General features: G+C 46.6%; 1 protein-coding gene across 2 annotated transcripts in view; it reads left to right on the top strand.

Annotated features, from left to right (window-relative positions):
- The window catches only part of TNIP3 (TNFAIP3 interacting protein 3), a 142,432-nt gene that overhangs the window by 49,858 nt on the left and 68,615 nt on the right, over nt 1-23,959 (top strand). For both annotated transcript variants that reach the window (XM_063941603.1, XM_063941602.1), the window contains exon 6: nt 9,152-9,265. In XM_063941603.1, coding sequence (XP_063797673.1) covers nt 9,152-9,265 — 114 coding nt within the window. The remainder of the gene's footprint in view (nt 1-9,151; nt 9,266-23,959) is intronic.

The following is a 23,959-nucleotide window of genomic DNA, read 5'->3' as shown; positions in this document are numbered from 1 at the left end:
AACACATGGCATGTAAAATGTATCAATACCGCAAAGGCTTCCTGAGGAAACATACTGCTCTCGCATGAGACGATGATTCCTGCACAGTCCTGAAATGACAGATTATTTTAGCAATTGCAGAGCTGTACTGTTTTTCTCTTTTTTTTTTCTACAGAAATGAATGTGGCAAATAGATAAAAATAGCAAGTAAAATTCTATACATGTTATTTACAAAAGCATATTGAGCTTCAATAATAAAAGAAACATACATTGGTGTAATATGAATTCTATAAAAAAAAAAAAAGGCAACAAACGTTTCCACTTTACTGTTGTTGTTACTTTAGTATGAATTTAAGGGTGAAAGTTGTAATAAGCTCCACAATTTATGAAAACTGCACCTGCTAAAACATACAGACATATGGCCTAATTTAGACCTGATCGCAGCAGCAAAATCTTTCACCAATGGGCAAAACCATGTGCACTGCAGGTGGGGCAGATGTAATATATGCAGAGAGAGTTAGATTTGGGTGGGTTATTTTATTTCTGTGCAGAGTATATTTCAGTTTGAACACAGCCCGCCCAAATCTAACTCACTCTGCACATATTATATCTGGCCAGGGGCGGAACTGCCGGAGACAACGGAGTCAGTTGCCGCCGGGCTCCAGCCCTGAAGGGGGCACTTACTCCATTGTTTCTCGGACGTTCCATGCCCTTCCAACTATAACAGACCGTCAGCGGTTGGGTGCGCCTGGCTCCGTTCTCCTGTCCGTTTCCGTGCCACTGTTGCAGTGCTGCTCAGTAGTCACTCCCCTGAGACCTCCGCACTGCCTCTCAGTCTAAGGCTGCCTGGAAGGTTGTCAATTACGGAGAGGAGAACTCTGGGCTGCCTTTCCTCAGTGACAGCTGCACTGGGTCCACCTCCTGCTCTGTCCCTTATTGGGTAAGCGAGTCCTCCGTTTTGCCTCTTTCACTGAAGGGCTACAAGGGGAGCCGTGGCTTGTTTCACAGCTCTGCCTGGGTTTGCCTCTGGCTCCACTCTACCAGGCTACTGTCACTCAACTGCGGCTTCCACTCCCAGCCGCCAGGCTGCCTTGGCCCATAACAGACAGCACGCTGTGTTTCTCCCGCAGTGCCAGAAAGACAGCGCTTCCCTTAAGCGCTGAAACTGTCCTCCCTACAAACACTTCACCAACGGTCAGTGTCCTCTCTTTTTTTAACGGTCGGGGCAGAGCTCCTGGATGTTTCCTGTCTGATTGCGAGTCATTGTGCAGTCGGCACGCAGGTGAGGGTCCCTAATCACCACGTGTCGTCTGTGGTGTGCTGTAATCCTACTTTCCATTGCCACCAATGAATCAATGTGTGCTACATACAGGAGTTTATATCATATACTAGCAATTGCTCCCCAGCTTACCCTCACCATATCCTGCATGGGGGTTCATATTAGGGGCATTTAGGGGATAGCTGAAGTAGTGGGGTGCCGCAAGTGCACAAGTGGGGCAGGTGCCGGTTATTGGGAAACAAGGAGGATGTGGCCGAGCTTGAGTATAGTAATGCGGGGAGCGAGTCACCACCGGCGGAAGAAATCGATGATGACTACAACAGTTTAACAGGGTGCTGAGAGGCAGAGGTATGGGACTGGAAAGCGGCTAAGTGTTTGGCCTGTTGCTAGGTACTGTGACAGGTAACTGCCTTCAATGCCAGCTGCTGTCAATGCTCACTGCCGCCCCCTCCTAGCACACTGCTAACTTCTGCACATATCATCATAATACTTGCCTCATATCTGGTTGCATAATATGTACATTAAGTGCATACTGTATAGCCAGTGGTGAGTGTGACTGGACGGAGGTGATACAGTACCTCCTCCCACCAGTCCTGATTTCAGGGCTGTGTCCTGGTCCGTCTACCCTCTTTCCTGGCTCTTCTGTCCTGTCACCTCTGTGCTGGCTCTGTCTCCCCTCTTTCCTGGCCCTTCTGCCCTGTCTCTGCCACCCCAGTCCTGTCCCTGGCACCTCTGTTCTGTCACTGCCTGTCACCCCTGTCCTGTCCCTGTCACCTCTGTGTTGACCGTGTCTCCCCTCTCTCCTATCCCTGTCACCCCAGTCCTGTCATCCCTCTCTCCTACCCCTGTCACCCCAGTCCTGTCATCCCTCTCTCCTATCCCTGTCACCCCAGTCCTGACATCCCTCTCTCCTATCCCTTTGGTTCTGTCTCTGTCCCCTCTGTCCTGGTTCCTCTGTTCTTGTTCTGTCCCTTTTACCTCTATTTGTCCTTGTCATCTCTGTCCTGTCCCCTCTGTTCTGTACTGCCCCCGTCATACTTATCCAGGGCCGGTTCAAGGGCGCATAGCGCCCCGGGCAGGAAGGGGGCGTGGCCTAATACAGGGGGCGTGGTCAGTTACGCCCCCTGTACATTCTAGCGCCGCTTGAATGCTGAGCGATGCGCGATGACGTCATCGCGCACCGCACAGCAAAAGGTCCTCTCCACGAAGGGAAACTAGACGCTATGCGTCTAGTTCCCTTCGTGGAGAGGACCTTTGCTGTGCGGTGCGCGATGACGTCATCGCGCACCGCTCAGCAAAGTTACTCTACACGAAGGGAAACTAGACGCATAGCGTCTAGTTCCCTTCACAGGGGACGGCAGCGGGCAGCGGGCATTTGAGGCGGACGGGGGACACAGCGGGCAGCAGTGGCGGATCTTGCCACGGTGCGGCGCCCTCCGGATGGCGCCAGCGCCCTCCGGAAGGTGGCGCCCCGGGCAAAAGTCCTGCTTGCCCGTGGCAAGATCCGCTACTGTACTTATCCGGCCCTGTCCCCTCTGTACTGGCCCTGTCACCTATGTCCAAGCCCTGTCACCCCTCTATTGTCTCTGTCACCTCTATCTTGGTTCTCTATCCTGTAATTTCTGTTCTTTCCCACTGTGCTGTCCCTGTCACCTTTGTATTGGCCCTGTCACCTCTGTCCTGTCCCTGACACCCTTATGTCCCCTCTTTTCTGTCATGGCCCTGTCCTCTCCATGTCCCCTCTGTCCTGGCACTGTTACCTCTGTTCTGTCTTGGCCCTGTCACCCATGTCCTGTTCTTGTCCTCTCTGTCTTAGTCTGTCCTGCCCCCACTGTACTGTCTCTGTCGTCTCAGTACTGGCCCTGTCCTGGCACTGTCCTTCCTGTCCTGTCACCCCTGTCCTGGCACTGTCCTTCCTGTCCTGTCACCTTTGTCCTAGCCTCAATTTATATATTTTTCCCTTTCTTTCGAGGGGTGGGGGCACCAAACTCTATCTTGCCTCCGGGCGATGAGGGTGAACTTACGCCACTGTATCTAGCCCACCTGCAGTGCACATGAGGCCTGATTCAAACCTGATCACTGCTGTGTATTTTTGCAGCAGTCTGCGATCAGATAACCGCTGCCCATAGAGAGTGAAAACCAAGTGTGCGAATGCAAGTGTAAGGTGAGTGAAAATTCCTCCAGACAGCGGACAGCTGCAAATGCATTGGCAACTCACTCACCTTCGAATGCTTTTTCCATACTGTGCAGTCTGTGTTTTGCCCAGGACTTACTCCTACAGTGCGATACAACAGGCTGTTCGGGTCCGTAGCTGACGTCACACACCCTCCCAGAAAACGCTTGGGAATGCCTGTGTTTTTCCTGACACTCCCAGAAAACAGCCAGTTACCACCCACAAACGTCCTCTACCTGTCAATCACCTTGCGAACGCCTGTGTGATCAAAATTTCCGCACCATCCTGTCACTGTTTGGTGATGTGCCTGCGCATTGCAGTGCATATGCATGCACAGTCATTCAATAATCACCCGCTGTGCGATTTCGCACAACAGCGATCAGGTCTGAATCAGGCCCATGGTTTTGCCCATTAGAGAAAAATTTTGCAGCTGCAATCAGTTCTGAATTAGGCTCATAATGGTCCCGACATTCTTGCAGAGAATGTCGCAAAGTGCTGATGTTTGGTCCTTTGCACATGCACCGGACCCATACTGCACGGGTCTGCAATGTCGGTCACAGTATGGCATCAGATTGGCAGTGATCTACAGTCTGATGCTGTTTGGAGACGGGGAGGAGGTAGCAACGGCCACCATTTCCCAAAATGGAGGCATGTCACCGCCGTTTTTGGGGAGGGATAGGGCCAGGATCTCCGTCAGAAGACAGAGATTTCCTGGCCTTCTTGTAGTAGATGCAGTGGTTGGCTTGTGTGATCCCTTAGGTCATGAAGCCGGCCAATGATGTCGCAGATGAGTTGGGGTGGATTAAGTCTTGGGGGGGCACTTGGGCACTTAAGACAGGGGGGTTTATCCCCACTCCACCAGCACTCCACTTGTCAGTAATGCCCCCACTTGTCATCCTGCTTACCCCCACTATGGGACTGCACCGTACAAGTTCAGCAGTGTGCTCGGAAAAAGGGGGTTGTATATTACAATGTGTATATCAAATTTTAGACCAATGGTGTATATTAGATTTAAATTACTGGTTTAATAATGCCTGGGTACTGTTTATAGCTACACATAATTGGGACAACTATTTTATTATGTTTTCTTGCAATGGAACAAAGACAGCTTAAAAACACCCTTAAAATACACAGAGAAAAATAAACACACTGGTACAGGACTCAGGAGGATTGCCTGTGTGCCTCTGTCTCCAGTCCCGTATGCTCTCTTTAGATAACAGGTTATACATAGGCAGAGCCGGTCCTAGGCATAGGCAAACTAGGCAAATGCCTAGGGCATTTTGTATGCCTAGGGGGCACAAGCAGCTTCTGCTGATTAAAATGATATGCGACATGCCTATATTCTGTGTGTGACAATGATAGTAAATTGTCTGGCAGCAGACACAGTTTAGTTGTCATGGAAATGTTCAAAACACCTAGGTGTAGATTTACAAGAGCATTTTAAAATGAAAAGCGGTGGTGTTGCCCAAAGCAACCAAACAGTTCTGCTCTGCCTATCATTTCTTTGTTGCAACCCTAAAAATAGTAGACAAAATATGATTGCTTGCTGTGGACAGGCCAAAGGATAGAAAATAAGTGTTCCAAGAAGAAAGATTTTCAAGGAACTCTGAAACTGGCCCTGTGGGTGATACATTACAGCAAAAGGAAGGTGGTGAGGAGAGAAGCAAAGGCAATTGGTGTGCACCTAAAAGAAAGAGAAAGATACCTGTATTGAGGGTTTGGGGGTTTGATTCAGAGGTACAGTATGGAGATAGTAGAATGCTTAGTCCATTATCATGCCTGTTTATGGATCTAGGTGGATGGTTGCAAACAAATCTTCCATTACAAAGTACACACTAAAAGAGCAGGGATGGTAATGGAGATAAGATATGTGGATAATGCTGGTGGTATTGGAAGCACACAGATGATGGAAAGTTTTGGGGTGGAACAAGAACATGAGCGGAATCAAGTCAGTGTTGGGTGAAATGTCACCAGCAGCTCTGAGAAGGGCAGGGCAATAAAGAGGATTTGCAAGGATGACATGATCATGAATAGAATTCCTAAGAACAAGAGGACTTGTCTTTAGCATATACTGTACGTGAAAAGTGCTAAGGTCTTTCATATTATGAAGGCTCTCTTGCACACAGACCTCTTTATTTAATACCACAGGTTTCAAAGAACTATGGGGGTAATTCCAAGTTGATCGCAGCAGGATTTTTGATAGCAATTGGGCAAAACCATGTGCACTGCAGGGGAGGCAGATATAACATGTGCAGAAAGAGTTAGATTTGGGTGGGTTATTTTATTTCTGTGCAGGGTAAATACTGGCTGCTTTATTTTTACACTGCAAATTAGATTGCAGACTGAACACACCTCACCCAAATCTAACTCTCTCTGCACATGTTATATCTGCCTCCCCTGCAGTGCACATGGTTTTGCCCAATTGCTATCAAAAATCCTGCTGCGATCAACTTGGAATTACCCCCTATATGTAAATATGGTGCATTTGGGTGATAAGCTACTGTATGTTGTCTATTTGCCTAACATATCATTTAGCATTAAGTCCAAGTAGTTCAATCTTGGTCTCAACAGACCAAATTACATTTTTCCACATGGTTTGGAATATATATATATTGTACATTTTTTCAAAAACTTATATAGACTTTAAAGTACTAATTTGTGAGAAGTGGCTTTCTTTTAGCCATCCTACCCTAATACACATGAATAATACAGGGGATTGCTGTTACATGCAGGGAGAGACTACAGCAGTTCCTCAACAAAATGACCTTATATATCTATTTTTGCTGTAAATATCTTGGTAGTGTCCCTGATAAGTTTTCTCCTTTACTGTCAACAAACTTGGAAAGGTATCCTAATGTTGGCAAAATCCCTATGGTGTCAAGTGTTCTCCACTTATTAATGATAATCTTCACAGTGTTTCATGGTACATGTTATGCCTTTGAGATTCTTTATGACCCTTCCCTGATTGGTCATTTTTACCAGTGAAATCCTGTATATGTTTTAAATGCTGCTTTCAGACAATGGGCCTTATTCAGGTTTGTTAGCAAACCAAAAAAGCACACAACTTGGCAAAACCTTGTTGTTGCACTGCAGGGGAGGCAGATATAACAGGCCAGATGTACTAAGCCTGAAAAGTGATAAATATCACAGTGATAAAGTACCAGCCAATCGGCTCCTAACTGTCATTTTTCAAACACAGCCTGTGACATGACAGTTAGGAGCCGATTGGCTGGTGCTTTATCACAGTAATATTTATCACTTTTCAGGCTTAGTACATCTCCCCCAACATGTGTAGAGAGCGTTAGATTTGGGTGTGGTGTGTTCAAACTGAAATCTAAATTGCAGTGTAAAAATATAGCAGCCAGTATTTACCCTGCACAGAAACATTATAACCCACCCAAATCTAACTCTCTCTGCACATCTGACCCACCTGCAGTGCACATTCTTTTGCCAATGTGCTTGTGTTTTCTGTTTTGTGAAAGAGTCTACTGCGCATGTGCAGGTCTGCAGGAACATGGCACCTATGCCTTAATACTGGGGACACCTTTACTGCACATGCGCAAATCACCTGCAAAATGTCTGCCAATTCATTTTCCTGGTGATTTCTGTCTGCAGTGCCAGCTGCCACAGGACTCCAGAGAGGTACGTATAATAAAATTGGTGCAGGGCATGTGGTGTGGTGTGGTGTGGGGTGGTGCCCCCCCCCCTCCTGTACCCATTATAGATATGCCAATGCTTACATCATCTATCTTGATTTCAGGCCTTATATCTGCATCTGTAATTTCAATAAGGACGCAGTAATGGATCTTGCCAGGGGCAAGCAGGATTTTTGCCCATGGTGCCGCTGTCTGAGGGTGCCGCTGCCGTCCCGAGGGCACCGCTGCAATCCCGAGGGCGCCTCCGTGGCAAGATCCGCTGTGCTCATGACAAGATCCGCTGTGCCTGGTGAGTTGTTTCTATGTTCCCTTCCGTGCGGGTGCACAGCTACAGGGTGCATAACTGTGACCACGCCCCTTCCCCATGAAGCCACACCCCTATTTTTGCCGCACTCTGAAAGGCGCGCACTAACCCTGTTTTTCCTGTCGGGGGGCACTGTGCGACAAAGGAAACTTTCGTCCTCGGCGCCACAAGGTCTAGAACCAGCCCTGTAAGGACGTATATACTTTGTATAACCAATCTATATGCTATTTAAAGATATCAGACGCCTCCCAAAATTAGAATTTACAGAATATATGCTATTACCAAACAGACAACTACATTTCATCTTTGGTATTGTCAGTATGTGGGAGATGTATTAAGCCTTGGAGATAATAAAGTGGAGAAGTTGCCCAAAGTAACCAATAAGCTTTTGTCATCTATATAATATAGCACAGTCTTTAAAAGACAGAAGTGGATTGTTTGCTTTGGGCAACTACTCTATCTCTCTTCAAGCCTTGATACATCTGTCCTTCAGTGTTAAGATGACTGCTAAACTTATACCCCTTTTGCACTAGCTTTTAAAACATGGGTAAATGCGCAGGGGTGCGCATTTACCCGCGTTATTCCCTAGTGGAAAAGGGTCCCCCTGCAGATTCCCGGATCAAGTGATCCGAGAATCCTTCACGGGTAGCTTGCTGGGTTGAACACGTGTTCAACCCGGTAAGCTGTGTAGTGTGAACGGGAGCCGTGTTGAGGCGACACGGCTCCCGTTCACAGTGTATGGGAGTGCGGCGCTGGGAGATCTGTGATCTCCCAGCGCCACCCCTGCCACGTGACTAGCAACATCACCAACCCGGCAATATGCCGGGTTGGTGAGCACTGTGGGAAAGGGGGGCTGTAGCACGGGTCGCAGCCATGTCAGGCGACACGGCTGCGCCCCGTGCTACAGTGGAAAAGGGGTATTACAGACAACTCATGTGCACAGAGCAAGGTGAAGGATAACTGATAACTTATCCACCTTATCTCTCTGAATTGTTTGATACATCTCCCTCTCATTATTTCCCTACTGGTCTGCTGTCTGTGTTTTATTCATCATGTTGACCTTATATTGACCTCTATAGCACGGGCCACACCCACACAGCACTGGTCACATCCTCACCACTTCTCATAATAGGCTCTTGATCGTTCTCTGCTCCAAGCCCATATGGCCCTTAATCTGGTCCTGGAGGAAATACTATCCATTTACAACCAATTAAATTATGAATTAACAGATTTACACACAAAAAAAAAAATCCATAGACACAAACTTACATTTATCTCTCCTTTTCCAGCTATTCAGAAATCCCACAAAGTGTATTTATAACATGTATACTGTAACTCAGAATGTATGCATTATAAATTAGAGCTGAAACTATATCCTCACAATTACTAAATCCTCAAACATCCCCCAAACACAAGACTGTGGTATTCATTTTCCAAAGTAGAAAACCACACGTTTTATGTAAGATAATACTGTCATCTCAGCAATCACTTTTCTCCAAAGCTTGCAGTGAAGATCTTTGAATGCTAATTTGTGTCAAAATAAATTTTGTTCTTCTCATCATCACTTCATTATATTGTGTTCACATGTTTATGTGGTTTATATCTTATTTCTAAATGATTGCTTCATCATTTATACTATACTTTATGGTACACTTTATATCAGATTAATAATCACAAATATGTTTTAAGTTACTTTTATATAGACAGTTACAGTATCTACATTAATCGGTTGTTCCATGGCATTGTGATTTTCTTTCAAGGCGCTCCTTAAAGCTACAAGGAAAGAGAAGATTGATGTGATAAACACAAATTCACCTGGAAAGAACATGAATTATGAAGATTTGAAAACAGAGGTTGAAGTTCTCATACAGCAGGTGATTCATTTGCTTGATAGTTGTGAAGTAAAATAAAATAAGCAGTAAAATATCAGCAAACAAAGGGTTAAAAATAGAGGCTGATGCATAGTTGGACATACACCCAATGAAGGAGCGGCTCTTGCCACGGGCAAGCAGGCTTTTTGCCTGGGGTGCTGCAGTCCTGAGGGCGCTGCCGCCACCTGACCCTCCCGCATGCTCCCTGACCCACCCACATGCTCCCACATGCTGCCGTGCGGTGTGCCTAACGTCATCGCACACCAAATGGCATTTCGGGAGCGTCCGCAGGCGCTAGAGGTCGTAATTGACTTCTAGTGTCTGTGCGGCACTGTGGGAGAGACATCATGACGTCTCTCCCATAGATCCGAGGAGCGGCGGCCGGAGATGGAGGACAGAAGCAGTGATCGGGAAGCAGGAGTATTTTTTTATTATTATTTTTATTTTGTAAGCGGTGCTACAAGGGGCATAACTACAGAGGCACATCTACAGGGGGCACAACTACTGAGGGAAAAACTACAGGGAGCACAACTACTGAGGGCACTGCTACACGGGGCACAACTACTGGGGGCACAGCTACAGGGGGCACAAATACTGAGGGCACTGCTACAGGGGGAAAAACTACAGGGGGCACAGCTACTGAGGGCACAGCTAGAGGGGGAAAACTACAGGGGCACAGCTACTGAGGGCACAGCTACAGGTGGGCAAATCTACTGGGGGCACAACTCTACTGGGGGCACAACTACAGGGGCATAACTGTGGCCACGCCCCATCCCTATTTTTTGCCATGCCTGTCTGGGGGGGGGGGGGGGAGCCAAAGGATACTTTCACCCTGGTTGCAACAAGGTCTAGAACCAGCCCTGACCCAATGAGAATGGCCACCAACCTAATTTCCATTTCATGTCAACTTCTCATTCTCAAAACAAGATCTCTTATTGGGAATTGGTATGATTTACCGACAGACAGAACACCAGGATCTCGACAGACGGTATTTTAATTGCATCACCCTTGTTGATATCAGAAGCAAAACTGTTTATGCATGTAGCCCACATTCAGAAAGAAACACCACAGTCCCTAGAGCTTCTGTGATCAGACCACTGAATGACCAATAAAGGTGGTTACTGCACCTGCACTATGTAGGTACAGCTGCTCATTAAAGGCACTATGACCACAACATTTTTAAAACTTCCCCACATAAATTTTCTATGGACTTTCCAAAGTCCTTAATATTACCCTTTAATTATAAGGATCCACAAAGGGTCTGCAGTACCTTACAGAGTGCATATGCACATTTAGGGCCAGATGTTGTGTCTGATGCAGCAGCAATGTTAGCCACACTGGAGAGATTTTTTTTCTTTAAGTCGCTCAGTGCATGCGTGAGAGATGTGCTACTGTACTAACAAAAGATGCAGACAAGGATGTGGCTATGTCCAATTCAGTATGAGGCTCATGGCGTAAACAAATATAAAATAAAATGCATAAGATACCATAAAAACCTGTTAAACAATTAACAGATATATGGCTGTAATATAAAAAAAAAGTCCGCCATGGCCGAAATCTGTACCTTAGTTGATGGGTGCAGCAGAATGGTTCAATGCCACTGTAAACATGGACGGAGATAATGGCAAAATGTAGAAAAAGAGGAGTGAGTACATGATGGAGGGAAGCCCTGCTTTTGAGAGCTTACAATCTACAGCATACGGGAGGCAGGGCCGTCTTAACAGCAGTGTAGGCAGTTGGGCACAGCAATGCACTGGGGCCCCTACCCATCCTCCAGCAGTAGGGGTGGGGGGTGCTATCAGTGGCAGCTTTGATGACCCATGGGCAGTAGTGGGTGTTCTATCTTCCACTCAGCATGTAGGACCTGGAGCAGTAATTTCTTCTAATTACTCCTTTACTGCACAGATGGTGAGATATGGGGCGGGAGGGAGAACACTAAACTGTAGAAGGGGGAATTGACCTGAATGAAAGGGTCCCAGTACTTGACTTCGAGGGTGGTAGGGGCTGTTTAAGACGCAGGGGAGGGGTAGATAGTGGAGTGGGCTTAATATTCATAATTTTCTGGTGAGGGAAGCTTTCTTGACTGCAAATATCTCAAATTCCTGGAAATAGATTTCTTAGCTTTCAATGGGATATAAAACTAGAGAGTACCTCCTTTCAGGGGGTGCTGTGGACTTGTGGATCAGAGATCAGGAGCCAGAGCAATCCACCAACAAAATTATAAAACTGCATACCAGGCATGTGGAGCTGGCATAGGGAACAGCTGCTTGAAATCTGATATCTCTAGTTCTGGGCATAGTAGAGACAAGCTGCCAGTGTCCAGTAAAAGGGGAGAGTCACAGCTTTTGGAGTATACCCTCAGAACAACTCTAAGTCAGACAGAGCCCGAGATATCTGGTGGGAAAGAGCGATTAACAGGCTTGGATGGTGACCACTGCTTTGAAGTCAGATATCTCCAGTTCCCCAGGGAAATAGGGGACCCTCAGGTATCAACCTAGGGCCCTTATAGTCCTGGGGCCCTTGGACAAGGGCCCATTGAGCCCATACAAAAAGACAGCCCTAACGGGAGGGATAGAGAGACATGGGAGAAACTGAAGGGGTGATTAAGTATGCTAGGTAAAAAAACGGAGGGCTAAGAATGTGTTTGATTGCTTTTGTGTTAAAAAAATAGTTTTTTGAGACCCCATGTGAGTTTTTGCAAAGAGGTGGATAGTCTGATAAGTAAAAGGCATGAGTTCTGGTGGTGGGGAGCAGCACAGTAAAATCCTGGGGGGAAGTGGGATGAGATTTTAAGCGCCAGGTGGGGCTTAGGTATAGCGGCAGTGAGGGGATGGGCTTGGCCCGGGGGCAGGGCTTAGGTCCAGCACTGCTAAACAGTCTGGCTTCTATGGACTGCATCAGCTGCAGTCCATAGAAGCCAGATAGTGCTGACATTAGAGCAGGGGAGTGGCTTCCCATGGGTATCGCTCTCGATGCTATAGCAGGTGGACTGGCAGTCCCAGAACTTACCTCCCACTAGGTGTGCTTGTCTGGCTGTGATTAACAGGGAACACTTCCTATGGGAAGTCACTGCCACTGCTAGGCAGTTCCTGCAGGTGAGTGATTTTACTGGGGGGGCTGCAGCAGGTAAAATCCACCACAGGTCATGGCAGTACAAAGTGGATAAGCACGCATGTAGAGTAAAATGAGGTTAGAGAAATACTGTTGGTGGGGGAAGGGTAAATGTGCAATACTAGTAAAGGGACTTTGCAAATGCTTGGTCACCTCGATCAGCCCCTCTATCCCCACTGTATATTTACCCTGTTGTTCCCGACACAGAGTTGTACTTTATCCTCACCTGCTTTTACCACTGCACATGTTGGAGACAGGCCTTTGCCGATTATTATATAGATCAGAAGGCAGAGTCTAGCGCTCAAAAATGTATAAATACATTTTCATAACATGAAAGTGCACCATCGTTAAAGTGACATTAATTCCCAAACTCAGTCCTCAAGGCACCTTAATAGTCTAGGTTTTAAGGATATCCATGGTTAAGCCAGTGCCGTAACTAGACATTTTAGCGATGTGTGCAAGAAACAGCATCAGCGCCTTCCCTCATATAAAAAACATGGGCAGTGCGTGCCACAGGCGTGTGCAAAAAAATATAGGGGTGTGCTTCATAGGGAAGGGGCATGGTCACAGAGCTCCCTTTTACACATTACGGCCTGCAGAGCTCCCTTTTACACATTACAGCAGGTAGAGCCCCCTTTTACACATTACGGCAGGTGGAGTCCCCTTTTACACAGTACAGCAGGTAAAAACCCCTTAGTCACAGTACAGCAGGTAGAGTCCCCATTTTTTACACATTAGGCAGGCAGAGTCCCCTTTTTACACATTACAGTAGCAGAGTCCTCCTCTTTACACATTACAGCAGCAGAGTCCCACATTTTACACATTAGCAGCAGAGTCTCCCTTTTTTACACATTATGGCAGGCAGAGTCCTCCTTTTTTACACATTAGGCAGGCAGAGTACCCCCTTTTTTTTTACATATTATGGCAGCAGAATCCCACTTTTTTACACATTTGATGATGCCCTAGGCAAGATTTTGGCTGGTGCCCCTACTACTGTCCACTAATTCCACCTCTCGCATACTGTAGATTCTTCCCTTATACACATTACACAGTACCATATTGCTCCTTATACACATTACACCACACAGTATCGCTCCTTATTCACATTACACCGCACCGTATCTCTCCTTATACACATTACATAACACCATATCGCTCCATATACACATTGCACCTCACCGTATTGCTCCTTATTCACTTTACACCACACCGTTTCGCTCCTTATACACATTAAACTGCACCGTATCACTCCTTACTCACATTATACTGTACCGTATCATTCCTTATACACATTACACCACGCAGTATCGCTGCAGTGCTTATACACATTACACAGCACCGTATTGCTCCTTATTCACTTTACACCTCACCATGGCCCTCATTCCGAGTTGATCGCTCGCTAGCTGCTTTTAGCAGCAGTGCAAACGCTAAGCCACCGCCCTCTGGGAGTGTATCTTAGCTTAGCAGAAGTGCGACCGAAAGGTTAGCAGTTCTGCTACTTAAAAATTTCATGCAGTTTCAGAGTGGCTCGATACTTACTCCTATCTTGCGATGACTGCAGTCTGTAAAGTTCCTGCTTTGATGTCACAAACACGCCGGCCAGCCACTCCCCCGTTTCTCCAGCCACTCCTACGTTTTCACCTGGCAGGCCTGCGTTTTTTAGCACACTCCCTGAAAACGCTGTTGCCGCCCAGAAACACCCACTTCCTGTCCTTCATTCCAAGTTGATCGCTAGCTGCCGATTTTTGCAGCGATCAGGTGAAAAAACAGCATTTATGTGCATGCGCATGGTACGCAGCGCGTATGCGCTAAGTACTTTCACACAAAACTTTGTAGTTTTACACAAGCTCGAGCGACGCTTTTCAGTCACTCGAGTGTTCGTTGTTTGATTGACAGAAAGTGGGTGTTTCTGGGCAAAATTGCAAAACTGCGCATGCGTATTCACCGCAATGCGCACGCACAGCGTATGGGTACAAAGAGCATTGTGGTTTTGCACAGGTTCTAGCGACGCTTTCAGTCGCACAGCTGATCGCAAGGAGATTGACAGGAAGTGGGAGTTTCTGGGTGTCAACTGACCATTTTCTGGGAGTTGTGACAAGAACACTGGGGTAGTTTTTGAGGGCAGGTATGTTTGTCCCAGGTTCTTGTCTTACATGTATTAGAAAAATGAAAACTTCTAGGAATATGTTTTTTTTTGTTAGAACCTTTTCAGTTTGTTGGAAAAGCTGGGTTAGGGCCCTGAAAGAGAGATGGGGCAAGTTCCAGACATTGGGCCCAGTTCGGGTCTTTGGCCTCACAGAAGGCTAATCAGGCTTTCAGCTGTGTAAGAGTGTTATAGAGCTGCTGGCCTGATTAGGGTGTGCAGACTGCCTGGGAAGGCTGCAGGATCTCTGTGAGAGAAACACGCTTCCTGATACAAGTGAGCTATACAGTGTTTGCTGGAGAACTCTGTGTTTTTTGTTTTAGTGATAGTTAGGAACATCTTGTGTTTAGTTAGTGCCGGACAGGCAAGGTATTTTCTTTTGGTGTTTGTTTTATTTTCTGTACAATAAAACTGGCTGGGGCCAGTTGTACCAGAAACTGGACTTGTGTTGTTCCTCAGCTGCTGCGTGCTGCCATTTATCCCAGGAAACGGCACCTTGCACCCTTACAGTGTTACAACTTGGTGGAGAATGCGAGCAGTCCGTTCTGCGCATAAGTGAAAGCAGCAGCTTTATGAGGCCTGCAGAAAATGGTGGTTTATGCAGATACAGCCTAGTGTGAAGTTACTGAGACTCACCCCTGAGGGTTTGATATATGTCCTGGGTGAAAGCAGCTACAAAGCCGCCTGAAAAAACTGTCGACATGGAGTAACTGCTTAAAGCCTTGCTGCAAGCTACAGCGGCTCAGCAGGAGGCCAACAGACAGCAGCAGGTGGCAATGGAGGAAAATAGGAGACAACAGCAGGCAGCTGTTGACGAACTTTACAGGCAACAGCGTCAGGATAGAGAGGCCTTAACAGAAGTGGTGCAGAGCCTTGCAGCCCGGATTGGAGATGTGGCCGTCAGTGCTCCGACCAGCTCTAGTTCTATACGGGCCAGTCACTTCCTGCAGAAAATGACAGAGGCTGATGATGTGGAGGCCTACCTGACCACGTTTGAAAGGACTGCCGAGTGTGAGAACTGGCCGAAAGCACAGTGGGCCAGTCTGCTGGCACCTTTCCTGTCAGGTGAGCCCCAAAAAGCGTACTTTGATTTAAGCCCTGCTGAGGCTCGGGACTATGATAAATTAAAGACTGAGATCCTGACCCGCCTGGGAGTCACGCTGTCAGTACGAGCACAACGGGTGCACCGGTGGGTGTACGCCATGGAGAAGCCTCCTCACTCCCAGATGCATGACCTGATTCAGCTAACAAAAAAATGGTTACAGCCAGAGACATTAACTGGTCCCCAGATGGTTGAAAGAGTCGTCATGGACCGCTACTTGAGATCTTTGCCCATGGTCCTGCGCAAGTGGGTGAGCCATGGAAACCCGGGTACTGCTGACCAATTAGTGGACATGGTAGAGAGGTATTTGGCAGCAGAGGAACTACTGATGACCACCCAGCAACCCATAGATCCTCGACAGCGCCCTTCAGTAAAGACTGGTAAGACTGTTCCTTGGGAAAATGTTGCTGGGCGGATAAGAGAACGCAAGGCTGGAGAGACTGTAAACACTGGCCCTGGAGACAGGCCAATGAGGCTAGAACGGTCTATGCTGCCCAAACGGGTTGATAATCGTGTGGTTAAATGTTTTAGGTGTGGTATGCCAGGTCATGTTATTGGCAATTGCCCAGTCACGCAAGAACCCATGCAATGTGATGCTGCCTTTGAATGTCGCAGAATGTCTTTCTTTGCTAGGTAAGTCTGTACTGTGGTACCTTCACCTGAGCTCGAAAAACAAATGTGTGATGTGTTCTTAGAGGGTAACCGGGTAGAGGCCTTGCTAGATTCAGGAAGTTTAGTTACCCTCGTGAAAGCTGGGTTAGTGAACCCCTTAAAGGTCCATCAAATACCTATTGGGGTAACTTGCATACATGGGGATACCCAACATTATGTCACTGCTGAAGTGAATATAGAAACTTGTGGTGGGTCAGCAATTGTTAAAGTAGGACTGGTTCCCACCTTGGTGCATGAGGCCATAATAGAGGGGGATTTTCCTCATTTTTGGAAACTGTGGGAATCACGGTTATCAACAGATGTGAGAAGTAAAGAGCCAGTTGATAATACCGGTGATTTTATGGATGTACGTGTGTCTTCGGAACTTTCTGACCCTTTGCCTAATGCTAGTTTGGCTGGGGAAGTGACAGATGGGGAGTCCAGTGAGGACCCTCTTGCTGGGTACAGAGACATAGTAGTTAGAACTGAAAGCGTGCCTGACCTGGAGGTAAAGAAGGATCTGTTTGCGTCTGAACAGTTAAAGGATCCTACCTTAATAAAGGCTAGGGAGAATGTTAAGGTTGTTAATGGGGAACCTGTGGTAACAGATGACAGGGTTACGTATCCCCACATGGCCATCTGTAATGAGCTCTTGTACCACATTGTCAAAAGGGGTGAGGATGTGGTGGAACAGCTGGTAGTTCCCCAGCCTTATCGAAGAACGGTACTAGCTTTAGCTCATAGTCACGTTACCGCAGGACATTTAGAGGCAGAAAAAAACACTGAAAGAGTTTTACAAAGGTTCTTTTGGCCAGGGGTTTATAAAGAAGTGTCTGAATATTGTTCTTCCTGTCCTGAATGCCAGTATCATGCCCCTAGACCCCATTATTATAGAGGTCCCATTTGACAGAATAGCCATGGATCTCGTGGGGCCCTTGTTAAAGTCTGCTCGGGGCCATCAGTATATCCTGGTAATTATGGACTATGCCACTCGATATCCTGAGGCTGTCCCTTTACGCACTATCACAACCAAGGCAATAGCTAGGGAGCTGGTGCAGGTTTTTAGTAGAGTGGGAATACCAAAAGAAATTTTGACTGACCAAGGTACTCCATTTATGTCAAGGATCATGAAGGAATTGTGCAAATTATTTAAGGTCACTCACCTCAGGACGTCCATCTACCATCCCCAAACAGACGGGTTGGTGGAAAGGTTTAATAAAACATTAAAAAGTATGTTAAAAAAGGTTGTTGAGAGAGATGGGAAAAACTGGGATTGTTTGTTGCCCTACTTGTTAATGGCCATCAGAGAAGTTCCTCAGTCCTCTATGGGGTTTTCTCCATTTGATTTGATGTATGGTAGACACCCCAGAGGGCTGTTGGACATTGCCAAAGAGACGTGGGAAGGACAGCCCACTCCTTATAGAAGCGTTATTGAACATGTATCACAAATGCAGGATAGGATTGCAGCCGTGGTACCTATTGTCAGAGAGCACATGGAACAGGCCCAAAGTGCTCAACAGAGGGTATATAACCGGAGTGCCAAGATACGGAAATTTGCTCCTGGAGATAGAGTTCTTGTTTTGGTACCCACTGTGGAAAGCAAATTCCTAGCTAAATGGCAGGGTCCATTTGAGATTAGGGAAAAAGTGAATGAGGTTAATTACAAAGTATACCAGCCGGGAAAGAGAAAACCCGAACAAATCTACCATGTTAACTTAATCAAACCCTGGAAAGATAGGTTGTTTCTGTCAGCAGAGCCTTGCCCTTCGGTGTCTTCACCTCGGTTGCTTCCCGCAGTAAAGGTGTCAGAGACATTATCAGCTGACCAGAACAATCAGGTTAAAGAATTTCTCATCCAAAATAGGGAGATATTTTCAGAGCTGCCTGGCCGAATGACCATAATAAAACATGACATTGTCATAGAACCAGGGGTCAGGGTTCATTTAAAGCCATATATGATTCCTGAAGCTCAGCGAGAAGCTGTTACTAAAGAAGTTAAAACCATGTTAGAACTTGGAGTCATAGAGGAATCTAACAGTGAGTGGTCCAGTCCCATAGTTCTCATCCCGAAGCCCGACGGTAGCATACGCTTCTGTAATGACTTTCGTAAGTTAAATGAGGTGTCCAAGTTTGACGAGTACCCCATTCCCCGTGTGGATTAGCTTATAGAAAGGCTGGGAACAGCCAGGTTTCTCACCACGTTGGACCTGACCAAAGGCTACTGGCAAATACCTTTATCTGATAGCGCAAAAGAAAAAACAGCCTTTTCGGTTCCGGAGGGGCTGTACCAGTATAAGATGTTACCCTTTGGGTTGCATGGGGCTCCAGCAACCTTTCAAAGGGCGATGGATAAAATTTTGAGGCCCCATAGAAAATATGCAGCTGCCTATTTGGATGATGTGGTAATTCACAGTACAGAATGGGGGTCCCATTTGGTTAAAGTACAAGCAGTACTGGACTCAATCAGAGAGGCAGGGTTAACTGCTAACCCAAAGAAGTGCTGCCTCGCAATGGAGGAGGTCAAATACTTGGGCTTCACCATAGGCAGAGGTCTAATTAGGTCCCAATTGAATAAAATTGATGCTATTCAAAACTGGCCTCGTCCAGTGAATAAAAAACAGGTAACGGCTTTTTTGGGAATAACTGGGTACTATAGACGGTTTATTCCCAATTTTGCGACCACAGCGGTGCCGTTGTCAGACCTTACCAAAGGGAAGCAGTCAAATATGGTGAAATGGAACCCTGATGCAGAAAAAGCGTTCCAAGCGTTAAAAGTGGCTTTGTGTTCACAACCAATATTGATAACACCAGATTTTTCAAAAGAATTTGTGGTACATACAGATGTCTCAGAGGTAGGGATAGGCGCTGTGCTGTCTCAAACCAGAGATGGGGACGAACACCCTATCATTTATTTGAGCAGGAAACTCAATGAGCATGAAAAAAGGTATGCCATTGTGGAAAAGGAGGCTTTGGCCATTAAGTGGGCACTAGATACCTTGAGATATTACCTCTTGGGTAGACAATTCAGACTAGTGACGGATCATGCCCCTTTAAAATGGATGTATGTAAATAGAGGCAAGAATGCTCGTGTAACTAGATAGTTTCTAGCGTTGCAGGATTTTAAGTTTGCTGTCGAACACAGACCGGGTACACAATTGGCCAACGCAGATGCATTGTCCCGCATCTTCTGTTTGGGGGCTACAAGTGTTCCGGCACCTAGGTCGAAACAGGGGAGGGGGATATGTGACAAGAACACTGGGGTAGTGTTTGAGGGCAGGTATGTTTGTCCCAGGTTCTTGTCAAACATGTATTAGAAAAATGAAAACTTCTAGGAATATGTTTTGTTTTGCTAGAACCTTTTCAGTTTGTTGGAAAAGCTGGGTAAGGGCCCTGAAAGAGAGATGGGGCAAGTTCCAGACATTGGGCCCAGTTCGGGTCTTTGGCCTCACAGAAGGCTAATCAGGCTTTCAGCTGTGTAAGAGTGTTATAGAGCTGCTGGCCTGATTAGGGTGTGCAGACTGCCTGGGAAGACTGTAGGATCTCTGTGAGAGAAACATGCTTCCTGATACAAGTGAGCTATACAGTGTTTGCTGGAGAACTCTGTGTTTTTTGTTTTAGTGATAGTTAGGAACATCTTGTGTTTAGTTAGTGCCGGACAGGCAAGGTATTTTCTTTTGGTGTTTGTTTTATTTTCTGTACAATAAAACTGGCTGGGGCCAGTTGTACCAGAAACTGGACTTGTGTTGTTCCTCAGCTGCTGCGTGCTGCCATTTATCCCAAGAAACGGTACCTTGCACCCTTACAGTGTTACAGAGTGTTTGGAAAAACGCAGGTGTGGCCGGCCGTTTGCTGGGTGGGTATCTGACGTCATTACCGTGTCATTCATCACAGCAATCATCGCACAGAATAATTAACTACAGGGCTGGTCTTGTTCTGCACAAAATGTGTTTGCAGCCGCTCTGCTGCACAGGCATTCGCACTCCTGCAAAGCGAAAATACACTCCCCCGTGGGCGGCGACTATGTATTTGCACGGCTGCTAAAAGTAGCTAGCGAGCAATCAACTTAGAATGAGGGCCCATGTGCACTGCAGGGGGGCAGATATAATGTGCACATATTATATCTGCCACCCCTGCAGTGCACATGGTTTTGCCCAACTGCTAACAAATTTGCTGCTATGATCAGGTCTGAATTAGGCCCTATATCACTCCTTATACATATTACATATACTACATAGAGAGAGAAAGAGAGCGAGACATGGAGAGGAAGAGAGATATGGAGAGAGAGAGATATATCAAGAGAGACATGGAGAGATAGAGAGGGCCAGATGTACTAAGCTTGAAAAGTGATAAATATCACTGTGATAAAGTACCAGCCAATCGGCTCCTAACTGTCATTTTTCAAACACAGCCTGTGACATGGCAGTTACAGTAGTAGCCGATTGGCTGGTACTTTATCACAGTGATATTTATCACTTTTCAGGCTTAGTACATCTCCCCCAGAGTGAGAGAGACATGGAGAGATGGACAGAGAGACATGAAGATAAATAAAAAGAGAGAGGTATATCATCATGAGCAGAATGAGCAGTGCCCAGGAGAGCAGTTACCTGGAGATCTCCTGGTGGAGGCTGCATTGTCTCTCTGACCAGGCAGCAGCTCTGCCCGGCTCCTGGTCCATCACCCACATGTAGGCAGTGGTTCATCAAGAAATAGGTGTCGGGGGGGGGGGGGGGGGGATGATAGGCAGTGGCAAGGCGGCTGTTGCAGGATGGTGTGATCTTGAAAGGGTCCACCCCCCCTTCCACTGTTGTCACTACAATTCCCCTTAGGGGAGCTGGGGAGAGTAAAGGAGAGAGACAGAGATTATCAGGGGAAGAGAGAGAAGGAGAAAGAGGAGCTATAAAGAAGGGGCGGGGGAGTCAGGGATAGAAAGTAAGGGTTTTATTGAAAAAGAGGGAATTAGAGAAAGAGAGATTGTGTCAGGGAGAAATGGATGACAGAGGAGAGAGAAGCAAGTGTCAGGAGAGAGAGGGGAGCAAGAGAGAGGGTATTATGGAGAAAGAGAAAGTGAGAGAGATAAGGGCAAGGTCGTCAGGGAAAGAGGGGGGGGGGGAACCAGCATTAGATTTTTAGGCTACCGACTACAGCACAGCCACAAGTCTCTGATGAGAGTGGGCTATTTACAGTATTAAGCCCTGCCCGTTAAATACCCACAAATCATGGCACTCCCCTACTACATACTCTGTGTCTGCCTGTAGCTGCCGTGGAGGGGGGAAGGTGGGGTTCCAGGATAGTAGTTGGACCCCCCACCCCCTTTTCTCGGCTTGTATGTATAGAGAGGGGAGGGATGGGACAGCCCACAGCTGAACAGCGCTGCACATTTGATAGAGTGGCAAACTTCCAGGAAGTACAAAGCATCCAATCATACCCGAGGGAAGATGGGAAAGGGGAAAGGTCCTCTCCTCCCCTCTAGTGGACCGATAGCCACCTCACCTCCTCTCTCATTGTGATGGCCAGTACCAGGCCAACTCATTATACTTGGCTGTTTTGTCTAATGCTGCGGGCAGCTCCTTCTGCCCCCACTGTCTCTGCTGCAGTGTGATCAGAGCTGAGCTGAGAGCTCCGATCACAGCTGGCAGCCAGAGTGGAGCCGTCGTCCAACCGTCAGCTGCACCACAACCATCCATATGCCCACCTGGTTACAACTTAGTATCATCACTGAGAGAGGGAGGAAGCCGGGGCTCCTCTTCTCGGGTAGCGCTGCAGCTACAGTCAATGGCGGCTCTGGCTGGCGGGCAGTAGTGTGGCATGGCCCGTCGGGTGACTGCAGAGATTTTTCTGCCAAACAGTGCATTGTGGGCAAAGCACCTCTCGCCCATACCTAGTTACGGCCCTGGGTTAAGCACAGGTGCCTAAATTAGTGACTTGTTCAGTTTGATTATATCATCTGATTATATCATCTGATAATCAGAGTGGAGGAACTTGGAAGCAGTGCAGGAGTGGTGGGAAACATTAAAAAATGCAATATTAAAGGCAACAGACCTTTGTATCATAAGTGTTAGGGAAAACACAAGGAAAAGGAAGCCAGTGTGGTTTGTGAAAGAAGTAGCAAATATTGTGAAAGCAAAATAGATGGCTTTTAGGAAATATAAGCAGACACAAAATAATGAAGACAAAGAGATATATCTTGTTAAACAGAAGTAGACTAAGAAGGTAATTAGATGTGCAAAAGCACAAGCTGAGGAGAAAATGGCCCAGTCAGTGGGTAAAGGTGGCAAAACTATTTTTTTTAGATATATAAGCGAAAGGAGAAAAACAATGGGGGTCATTCCGAGTTGTTCGCTCGTTATTTTTTTTTCGCAACGGAGCGATTAGTCGCTACTGCGCATGCGCAATGTCCGCAGTGCGACTGCGCCAAGTAAATTTGCTATGCAGTTAGGAATTTTACTCACGGTTTTTTCATCGTTCTGGTGATCGTAATGTGATTGACAGGAAGTGGGTGTTTCTGGGCGGAAACTGGCCGTTTTATGGGTGTGTGCAAAAAAACGCTACCGTTTCTGGGAAAAACGCGGGAGTGGCTGAAGAAACGGAGTAGTGTCTGGGCGAACGCTGGGTGTGTTTGTGACGTCAAACCAGGAACGACAAGCACTGAACTGATCGCAGATGCCGTGTAAGTCTGGAGCTACTCAGAAACTGCTAAGAGGTGTGTGGTCGCAATTTTGAGAATCTTTTGTTCGCAATTTTAATAAGCTAAGATTCACTCCCAGTAGGCGGCGGCTTAGCGTGTGTAAAGCTGCTAAAAGCAGCTTGCGAGCGAACAACTCGGAATGAGGGCCAATAGGTGGAATAATAAAACTAAAGACAGAGACTGGGAGTCTTGGTGAGGGAGGCAATGTAAAAGTAGATCATCTTTCATTACTGAAAAAGAGGGGAAGGGGCCACAGTTAAGATGCAGGGATATTCAGGGAAATGAAACAAGTACATTAACAGAGGAGAAGGTCCTAACTCTCTAAGCTGAAAGTGGACAAATCTATGGGGCCAGATGGGATACATCCAAGGATACTAAAATAACTTAAAGAGGTGCTGGTAGCACCATTGACAGAATTATACAACCAGTCATTAGCTACAGAAGTAATTGCAGAGGACTGGAAAAGCGCAAACGTAGTCCCACTGCACAAAAGTGGAAGCGAGGAAGAGGCAAACAACTACAGACCAGTGAGTCTTACATCAGTAGTAGGGAAATTGATGGAAACACTCTTAAAAGTAAAGAGTTGTAGACCATCTCAAATCCAGAAATTTATGGGATCCCAAACAGCATGGATTCACTGGGGGGAGATCATGTCAAACAAATCTTATTGACTTTTTTGACTGAGTGACTAAAGTGATGGATAAAGGTGGAGCCATGGATATAGCTTATCGAGACTTCAGTAAGGCTTTTGAACTGTTCCACATCGCAGACTGCTAAATAAACTTGAAAGCTTGGGATTGGATACTAGGATTATTGAATGGATAAGATCTTGGTTGCATGATAGAAAACAGAGAGTTGTGGTAAATGCAGTGCATGCACAGGTAGGAAATGTTACCAGTGGAGTACCCCAGGGATCCGTACATGGACCAGTGCTTTTTAATATCTTCATTGGTGACATTGCAAATGGCATTAAAGGGAAAGTATGCCTTTTTGCAGATGACACAA

Source organism: Pseudophryne corroboree, chromosome 1, assembly GCF_028390025.1.
Source record: "Pseudophryne corroboree isolate aPseCor3 chromosome 1, aPseCor3.hap2, whole genome shotgun sequence".
Lineage (NCBI taxonomy): Eukaryota > Metazoa > Chordata > Amphibia > Anura > Myobatrachidae > Pseudophryne > Pseudophryne corroboree.
The sequence above is the reverse complement of the archived record's forward strand: the minus strand, read 5'-3'. Positions and strand labels throughout refer to the sequence as shown.